At 30.2% G+C, this 10,985-nt stretch overlaps 1 protein-coding gene across 3 annotated transcripts in view; it reads right to left on the bottom strand.

Moving 5' to 3' along the window:
* The window catches only part of LOC100166860 (voltage-dependent calcium channel subunit alpha-2/delta-3), a 55,937-nt gene extending 50,289 nt beyond the window's left edge, over positions 1–5,648 (bottom strand). For 2 of the 3 annotated variants that reach the window (XM_001947854.5, XM_008182033.3), the window contains exon 1: positions 5,110–5,647. In XM_001947854.5, the coding sequence (XP_001947889.2) occupies positions 5,110–5,243 (134 nt within the window). In that variant the 5' untranslated portion in view covers positions 5,244–5,647. Of the gene's footprint in view, positions 1–5,109 lie in introns of all 3 variants that reach the window. The other variant, XM_008182032.3, reaches the window with a different exon arrangement.
* Positions 5,649–10,985: the final 5,337 nt, after the last annotated feature.

Below are 10,985 nucleotides of genomic sequence, written 5' to 3'. Positions count from 1 at the left end.
ACTTTTAGGTAACAACATAATTTGTGCCCTCTCGTTGGTTTTTTACGATATTTTAATTTTTAAGTGAGTTATCAGCATGTAAAATATTAATATTTGAAAATGCTCATAACTCACTTAAAAAACCAACGAGAAGGCACAGATAATGCTGTTACCTAAAAGTTTGATAATAGGTCGATTCACTCTAAAATCAAAAATGACAGCACCCTATTGAAACTAGCGAACGAAAATTTGCTATGTCGTACGTTTGTAAGACGGATACAACACATGCGGGTACGACGTGCTCTTAATTTGTTTTTATAGGTAATCGTAATGAATTACTTCACATTTACTTTTCTTACAATATCATAAATTTGGATTCTTTATTACTTATTAGGTGGTTAAAGTGATAGTTGCAAATTGATAAATGGCATTCGATTGTTAACATTAATGCCATAGCCCTTAGGTATGTATGGTGGTTAAAAAAATTGTGTAAGGAAAAAAGTGTAATGTTTTGTGGTGCTTTTCTCGTAGTAGGATAAACTTGAAATTTGAACCATATAGGTTCCCTATATTGGTAGGTATCGCATGGAAACTGCAAAGTATGAATTTAGGAGTTGAAATTCATAACCCTTCATATTTTTTAATTTTGGATATTTACATTTTATTTCGTACCTTTCCTATCACAAATTCCTATCTTACTTTTTTTGCAATATAATTAATTTGGATTCTTTATTAGGTGGCTAAGGATACTTAATGGTATTTGATTATTGTTATAATTATATTGGAAATTTGTAATTAACTCAGATTAAAAGTATGTCTAAACTAGGTACAAACCTAGGTATATTGAGATTGACTATTTCTCTAAATATCTTGCAAATAGTTTATTTTAAATTACGATTATTAAATAATTCTTAAAGAATTTTAACTGCTAAATTCATACTTTGCATGCAATACCTACCAATATAGGGAACTTATGGTACAAATTTCAAGTTGTAAAAGTAAGTTATAAGAAAAAATGATTTAGCTCTTGTAAATTAAACCTAATAAGTATATCAATTATTTCAATTAAAAGCATTAATGCATATTTTACTAAACTTTGGAGGACCATAGTTAATAAAATAGTGAACCAAAATTTATGATTTGACTATCAACATTTTCAGAAAAAAAAGCTTAATCAGAATCCATAAAAAATATAATAGTTACCATTTGAAAAATAAAGTTGATATTGCTATTAGTACACCTGCGTGTTTAAAAATTTTGAAATCGTTATAAAAAAATTGCCTGATAAAAATAAAGAAACACGTCTTTTTTAATTTTAACGAAATTCTATTTCATCGATCTATAATCGTTAAGAAACCCCGCGTACAATGACATAAGATACACTCTGTATAGTTCAAAAAGCGTCAAAATATTTTTAAACTATTTTATCATGTATAAAAAATGGCAAAATGCTAGTATAAACATTTGATGAACATTGATTCAAGTATCTAAGAGTATTTATTTTAGTGTTCGACTAAAAAACAATATCGAGTTCGTCAAAAACTGGTTTTTGCGTAAAAATTCCCGCTTTTTCTGAAATTTTTTTTATTGTTTTCCCTATTACGATTTAATATGTAATTTCGTCCAAATTTAAACTTAAAATGAGTATAAAAATAAACTGTGCTTATGTATTTTTTTGATTTTTTGGTAACAGAATTAACTATTTACGTGGAATCTTGTTGTAATTTTCAATAATTAGATATAAAAGTTAAACATTTTATACATTTTTAACTACAAAATAATTATTCAATTTTAAATTTGATAAATTTTGTCAAAATTTGAATTTCAAATGCTTATAAAAAAAAATTGTGCATATGTGTTTTTAATATTGTTCAACTGCTATTGTAACAATATATCTGGAGCCTTGCATTAAATTTTCACGCTTTTTTACCCAACAAACAAAATTTTACTGATATTTATAGAAAAAAAAAAACTAAAAAATTGAAAACTGAGAATGTCCGTAAACAGCTCAAAAAGAGTCAAACATTTTAAAATTTTTATGGTGTATAGAAAATGAAAATATTAACATTCAGGGAAATTTTAAAATATCTACAGTCATTCGTTTTTTAATTACAATAAAATAAGAAAATCGATACGTAAGAAATCGAGTGAATATCAAATGTTGTAAAAATATGAATTTCAAACGCTCATAAAAATTTAATTTGAGTTTCTTATAGACATTTTTTTTTTGATAAAGGTAGATTAACCTATAAGGAATCTTGTATTACATTTTAAAATCTTAGTTCTAAAAAGAACATTTTTCATGAATTTCTAACTCAAAATAATTTGCTAATTTTCGTGATTTTGATATATTTTGTCAATTTTTGAACTTTAAATGCTAATAAAAAAAACTGTGATTAAGTATTTTTAATATTTTTCAAATATTATTGTAAAAATATAGTATAAGCCTTGATTTTCAAGTATTTTTACTCAACAAATAAAGTTTTATTGACATTCAAAGAAAAAAAAAACTAATAATATTGGAAACTTTAAATGTCCCTAAATAGTTCATAACAAATCAAAATATTTTGAAAATTTATCATGTATAGAAAATGGAAATATAAACAACCAGTGAAAATTTCATGTACCTACAGTCATTCGTTTTAAAGTTACACCAAAAACCAAAATCAATTTTCTCGAAAACAGATTTTGCGTAAAAATTACCGTTTTTCCTTAATTTTTCTTTTCTTTTTCACGGCGCGTTTGAAAACTATTGGAAATTTCAAATTTTGACTTCCCGAATGCACCAACTAGATTCACTTTCCCGTCAAACAAGATACTGTTGAAGAAAATCGAAGCAGTTTTACTGCCCCAAACCGTGATGACAGACACAAAAATAAAAAAAAATAAAAAAAAACACACATCATTGTAAAATCAATACATTCATCGTTCCACTCAGAATCTAAAACGTATTGGTAAAAACTATTCATATAATATATTTTTATTGTAAATCTAAAATTACAAAGTATAATAGTGTATAACAAAGAGTACTAAGCTAGGCTCATGTCTTGCTATATTAACCTCGTTTAAATTTAGTTTTTACTATTGTTATAGAATCCAGAAAACCAATTCTAATAAACACACATTGTCTAAATAAAATAATTAAAATACAAAATATTAACTGTTTAACATTTGCCTTATAATCGTACAGTTTAATCAAATGCTAAATATGTACACTAATAATATGACGATGATTTTTTTTGTGTGGGGGGAAGGTGGAGAGGTAATATAAGTCAAGTGATTTATGTGAGGTGGTACCTATAATTTTGGGTAAATGTATTTTAATTTAATATAATTTTAATCTTACAAAAAGTCCATTTTCACAAAAAAAATTTCAAAATATTTAGGAAAATAAATATATAACCTTGACAATATCTATTAATATTGGAACTTGGTTTTGAGCTTTAAGTTTAAACACAAAATGCAATTTTGGTGTAAGGTTTGCTGTATAACAATAACAATTTATTGTTGTTATTCTCAATGTTTTTGAAACTCAACTTTATTAGTGATATATGTTGGCCGGCGCGTTATATAGGCAACTTCGGTGCATCAGTGTGTAGGTAGTATTTACGCAGTATCCGTATCACACGTGCAGTTATCCGAAAACGAATTAAATATTATGGAAATATTTCGTTACGGCGACAATAGCGTGCCAATTACCCATGTAGTCGTGTGTACACGTGGCACGCACAACCACTTTTTAATAGAATACGATGATAAATTCATGGAAATATCACGGGTGAGCGACTATTTTGGCTCATATAATATCTTTTCATTTTTCATACTAAAAATCTAGTTAAATAGGTCTTATATTTATTTACTTTATGATTATAATTAAGTCAAATAAATCACGATAAAAATTAATAATTTAAAAAAAAAGGTTATCCCCACTTACTATTTTGTTTGTTTTATCTACTATACCGTATGAAATAAAATTAAGTGTTTTATTTCCTTATGGTTTTATGTGCTTGTAATGGAGGTAGAGTGATAAATAAATCACATCATAAAAAAAAATAATACCAAAACTCTGTCATTACTAAACCGGGTTACGACTTACAACGGTATTTAAACCATGGCTTCACTCAGAACCTAAAACCTAAAAGGAGTCGATGAAAACATATGGTATATAATGAAAGATTTCCAATTTTTATTTATACAAACTTCGCTGATAATTCATCACATTTTAATATAGTATTTTCCCCGTTTTAACATATATTAATTAATAGTAAAATAAGCGCCTAATAATTTGCCTGCATAGTATATTAATATAAATGAGTGTATAATATTATGCTGAATATACTAAACATACTATTATCTGTGCATAATACATAAATATAATTGGAGCGCATTCAACGGCATCGAGTTTCCAAAAGGTTATAACAACAATTGATTAGAACTCTCGACGGATCAATTTCAACACGAACCGTTTGACATAATGGTTATATAAATAATGACCAAATTACACGTATATATACCTATGTATAGTATATACACAATGCATGACACGTAATCGTCCTCATGTTTACCGAAAACCCTCAGAAGTCTATCCGCTTGTTTTTACAATACTTCTCTAAAAATGGAAACACGTTATATACCACAATAATTATACTTAGGTATATAATATTAAAATTACAAAAATACAAAAATGAATACACACTGTAGGCTGTGATTTACATATATTAACTAATTAACGGATGTTTTAGTTCTAAATATTATGTAACGCACCACGCACTGACACGGATGAATTTGGGGAGAGGGCTGGGCGGGAGTATTTAAACTGTCAATTTTTTTAAAATCTCAGATATTATTAGGTTAATTTCTTGTTATTTGCACTACTTGTTGTCTTTACTTGTTAATTGTCAAGCAATGTTTATGTTTGTAATACATTGTTCAGTGTACCGTACTCTAATTAATAGCGAAAAAACTGACTGTTGGAGAATACGAAACTACATAAGCTTATAACTATGATATTTTAAATTAAATTATTATTAGGTTTAGTATATTACTCGTATGTATATTACTATTATAATATTACGGAATTACGAATATATTCTGATATCGCATCATAATAATTAATATCCAATCACTTACTCGTTGTGCGGTATGTCCTCCGCCTGGGCCCGGACGCCGGGTAACGGTGACACGACCACGGCGACCAGCAACACGAAGACGTGCGCGGTGGCGACGACGGGACAACAACAACACGCGCCGCCGGCGAAAAACATGGCGATTTTACCACGGCACGCACGCTACTCGAACTCACGACGACGACAACAACAATAACAACGGCGACGAAGACCACCGCAACCGTATGTGTAGATATTAGGTATAAACGCAAAAAGAACGAAACGGACAAACCGAACGGATGCGATTTTGGCGTGTGAACGCGACTGTTAGTCGAAAAACAAAAAATCAAATCGGCTAACCACGGTAACGGCTAATCATGGGCGAAACGGCGACGGTCGCAGTGACACTCGTCGGCACGCAACCAGGCGGCGGTGACAGCGGCAGTGTCGTCGTCCATTGCGGCGGCGGTGGCGGATGTGTGTGCGGTATAATATACGCGATGCGCACGTCCGCGATGTGTACGCTCGCGTATATGAGTAGTAAAAGTATTATTATACGCGAAATCCGGCGGCGTGCTGCGGCGACGGCGACGGCGGCGTCATCGTCCGGGTGTGGAAGCAGCAGCGACGGTGGTGGAGGAGGCGTGGGCGGCGCGTGCGCCCTCCCTCGTCACTGCCGCCGACTGAAAATTTCCTTTTATTATATTGATTCTGCAGACAGATGGGCGCACTCCCTCCCCACGCGCCAAACACACGCTACACACACTCACACATATATAAATGTATATTGTGAATCTGTGTGTGTGTGTGTGTGTGTGTGTGTGTGTGTGTACACCGATCCCAACCCCTTCCCGGAGTTAACATGCCCGCACACTTCCCCACCACGGGACAGACTGTACGCGACGGTACGCCGGCAACGCGACAAATTGAACTCTGCATGTACGACAAAATTCTTGTATACGCGTATATATAGCTACACGACCAAGCACGCGGTTGACAGCCATTGAGAGCGGAGTCGTAGACAGGGCCGCCGACTTCAGACATATAGTGTATATTGTGTTTATGTATATTGTATATATATAAATATTATGTACATTGGACAAAATTATAACGATACGGAAAACATATAAATGAAAGAATGCGAAAAAAATAATAATAATAGAAACATGATTAAAACTCGACAACCAAGTATTTTTAACCCGGAAAAAAACGTTCTTTTTTAATCGAAAGCCCGTCCCTTTTGTGCGAATCTTTCATTAACGTGTATATTTGTTCGTCGCCACCACCACCATCTAAAGAATATATTATAACGGGATCGCGTCGGTGACAGCCATCCAAAGCGACTGAACGCGAAGGACGAATGTGCGCGTGATGATCACTTGAATGGACCAGCGAAACGCGTTACAGCCAGCCGTCCTCCCATCCGACAGAAAAGTGCGATTTGTCTGTTGGCTGTTTTACGCGAGTAATATTCTGAATAATGAGTTTCTTTCCAACATACACACACACATACATACTAAAGTACGTATATATACAGTCTGAGAGATAGTATGGTTAAATATACAGAGAGAGAGAGAGAGAGTAAAAGTGAAGAAGACAAATGAATTAGATAGAAAACGATGAAAGGCCGTATATAATATAAATATATTTATAATGACCTCACGTCGACACTTATATCTGCCAGTTAAGTACAAAACGAATAGATTCCAAAATATTTTTCGATAGTTGAATTTTAAAAAAATATCCCAATATATCCGCTTTTAGATTCTGAGTGGAACGATGAATGTATTGATTTTACAATGATGTGTTTTTTATTTTTTTATTTTTGTGTCTGTCATCACGGTTTGGGGCAGTAAAACTGCTTCGATTTTCTTCAACAGTATCTTGTTTGATTGCAAAGTGAATCTAGTTGGTGCATTCGGGAGGTCAAAATTTGAAATTTCCAATAGTTTTCAAAAGCGCCGTGAAAAACAAAAGAAAAATTAAGGAAAAACGGTAATTTTTACGCAAAATCTGTTTTCGAGAAAATTGATTTTGGTTTTTGGTGTAACATTAAAACGAATGACTGTAGATACATGAAATTTTCACTGGTTGTTTATATTTCCATTTTCTATACATGATACATTTTCAAAATATATTGATTTGTTATGAACTATTTAGGGACATTTAAAGTTTCCAATATTATTAGTTTTTTTTTCTTTGAATGTCAATAAAACTTTATTTGTTGAGTAAAAATACTTGAAAATCAAGGCTCATACTATATTTTTACAATAATATTTGAAAAATATTAAAAATCCTTAATCATAGTTTTTTTTTATTAGCATTTAAAGTTCAAAAATTGACAAAATATGTAAAAATCACGAAAATTAGCAAATTATTTTGAGTTAGAAATTCATGAAAAATTTTCTTTTTAGAACTAAGATTTTAAAATGTAATACAAGATTCCTTATAGGTTAATCTACCTTTATTAAAAAAAAAAATGTCTATAAGAAACTCAAATTAAATTTTTATGAGCGTTTGAAAACCATATTTTTACAACATTTGATATTCACTCGATTTCTTACGTATCGATTTTCTTATTTTATTGTAATTAAAAAACGAATGACTGTAGATATTTTAAAATCTCCCTGAATGTTAATATTTTCATTTTCTATACACCATAAAAATTTTAAAATGTTTGACTCTTTTTGAGCTGTTTACGGACATTCTCAGTTTTCAATTTTTTAGTTTCTTTTTTCTATAAATATCAGTAAAATTTTGTTTGTTGGGTAAAAAAGCGTGAAAATTTAATGCAAGGCTCCAGATATATTGTTACAATAGCAGTTGAAAAATATTAAAAACACATATGCACAATTTTTTTTTATAAGCATTTGAAATTGAAATTTTGACAAAATTTATCAAATTTAAAATTGAATAATTATTTTGTAGTTAAAAATGTATAAAATGTTTAACTTTTATATCTAATTATTGAAAATTACAACAAGATTCCACGTAAATAGTTAATTCTGTTACCAAAAAATCAAAAAAATACATAAGCACAGTTTATTTTTATACTCATTTTAAGTTTAAATTTGGACGAAATTACATATTAAATCGTAATAGGGAAAACAATAAAAAAAATTTCAGAAAAAGCGGGAATTTTTACGCAAAAACCAGTTTTTGACGAACTCGATATTGTTTTTTAGTCTAACACTAAAATAAATACTCTTAGATACTTAGATACTTGAATCAATGTTCATCAAATGTTTATACTAGCATTTTGCCATTTTTTATACATGATAAAATAGTTTAACAATATTTTGACGCTTTTTGAACTATACAGAGTGTATCTTATGTCATTGTACGCGGAGTTTCTTAACGATTATAGATCGATGAAATAGAATTTCGTTAAAATTAAAAAAGACGTGTTTCTTTATTTTTATCAGGCAATTTTTTTATAACGATTTCAAAATTTTTAAACACGCAGGTGTACTAATAGTAATATCAACTTTATTTTTCAAATGGTAACTATTATATTTTTTATGGATTCTGATTAAGCTTTTTTTTCTGAAAATGTTTATAGTCAAATCATAAATTTTGGTTCACTATTTTATTAACTATGGTCCTCCAAAGTTTAGTAAAATATGCATTAATGCTTTTAATTGAAATAATTGATATACTTATTAGGTTTAATTTACAAGAGCTAAATCATTTTTTCTTATAACTTACTTTTACAACTTGAAATTTGTACCATAAGTTCCCTATATTGGTAGGTATTGCATGCAAAGTATGAATTTAGCAGTTAAAATTCTTTAAGAATTATTTAATAATCGTAATTTAAAATAAACTATTTGCAAGATATTTAGAGAAATAGTGAATCTCAATATACCTAGGTTTGTACCTAGTTTAGACATACTTTTAATCTGAGTTAATTACAAATTTCCAATATAATTATAACAATAATCAAATACCATTAAGTATCCTTAGCCACCTAATAAAGAATCCAAATTAATTATATTGCAAAAAAAGTAAGATAGGAATTTGTGATAGGAAAGGTACGAAATAAAATGTAAATATCCAAAATTAAAAAAACAAAAAAAAATATGAAGGGTTATGAATTTCAACTCCTAAATTCATACTTTGCAGTTTCCATGCGATACCTACCAATATAGGGAACCTATATGGTTCAAATTTCAAGTTTATCCTACTACGAGAAGAGCACCACAAAACATTACACTTTTTTCCTTACACAATTTGTTTTAACCACCATACATACCTAAGGGCTATGGCATTAATGTTAACAATCGAATGCCATTTATCAATTTGCCACTATCACTTTAACCACCTAATAAGTAATAAAGAATCCAAATTTATGATATTGTAAGAAAAGTAAATGTGAAGTTATTCATTACGATTACCTATAAAAACAAATTAAGAGCACGTCGTACCCGCATGTGTTGTATCCGTCTTACAAACGTACGACATAGCAAATTTTCGTTCGCTAGTTTCAATAGGGTGCTGTCATTTTTGATTTTAGAGTGAATCGACCTATTATCAAACTTTTAGGTAACAGCATTATCTGTGCCTTCTCGTTGGTTTTTTAAGTGAGTTATGAGCATTTTCAAATATTAATATTTTACATGCTGATAACTCACTTAAAAATTAAAATGTCGTAAAAAACCAACGAGAGGGCACAGATTATGTTGTTACCTAAAAGTTTGATAATAGGTCAATTCACTCTAAAATCAAAAATGACAGCACCATACAGTGGCGTATCCAGGGGAGGGGCTGAGGGGGCTGCAGCCCCTCCCGAAATGTTAAAAATTATTTTAATGGTCTATGATAGTAGCTCAAAAAGTCTTAAATTGTATTTAAAATATTTAAAAATGTACAATATGTATTAACACTTTTCAGCTATCTATTTGTGCTAGTACGTATTTAATGTGTAAAAGTGTAAAAGTTGATCAGCACCTCCCGAAAAAAAATCCTGGTTACGCCATTGGCACCATATTGAAACTAGCGAACGAAAATTTGCTATGTCGTACGTTTGTAAGACGGAGACAACACATGCGGGTGCGACGTCCCCTTAAATAATCCTAATTTCGATGATTGTTTGTTAAAATAAAACTAATGAACTATGTTTGCCAACAATTTTGTTTATGTTTTTTTTTTTTTTTTGAAAGTGTTATTAGATTACCAATTAAACTACTTAAGTGTATAATTATGTAGTTTTAAGAAAAAATGATTTAGCTCTTGTAAATTAAATCTATATCAATTATTTCAATTAAAAGCATTAATACAAATTTTACTAAACTTTAGAGGACCATAGTTAATAAACTAGAGAACCAAAATTGATGATTTGACCATCAAAAATTATAATGTAGCAATGTGTGATTCGGATACGACAATGATAAAATTCTATGAAAACCACTAATATGAATTGTTATTTAGAATATTATAGTAAACATTTTTTTTTTGTACAGTAAATTATCGCAATGCCGCTGTACAGGACGCACAGTCGTACCCGAGTGTGGGCTGTGGGCTGTGAGCATTTCCGAGAATTTGTGGATCCCGCATCCGTGATAACGTTGATACCATTGACCTATTATAATAGGTCAATGACTGGTACTCATAGGCACAAAATTTGAGAATTAATATACTTTACCAGACAACCTAGCTTTTAGATTCTGAGTGGAACGATGAATGTATTGATTTTACAATGATGTGTGTTTTTTTTTTATTTTTTTATTCATTTTTTTTTGTGTCTATGTACACGATAAGTAGTCGAAATAATGCTACGATTTTCAACTTCAGTATCTTGTTCGATCAGAAAGTGAATATCGTTGGTGCATTGGGGAGGTCAAAATTTAAATTTCCCAGTAGTTTTCAAAAGCTCCGGGAAAAACAAAAGAAAATTAAGGA

This window comes from Acyrthosiphon pisum, chromosome A1 (genome assembly GCF_005508785.2).
Source record: "Acyrthosiphon pisum isolate AL4f chromosome A1, pea_aphid_22Mar2018_4r6ur, whole genome shotgun sequence".
NCBI lineage: Eukaryota > Metazoa > Arthropoda > Insecta > Hemiptera > Aphididae > Acyrthosiphon > Acyrthosiphon pisum.
Note: the sequence above shows the minus strand (reverse complement) of the source record. Positions and strands in the feature narration are given on the sequence as shown.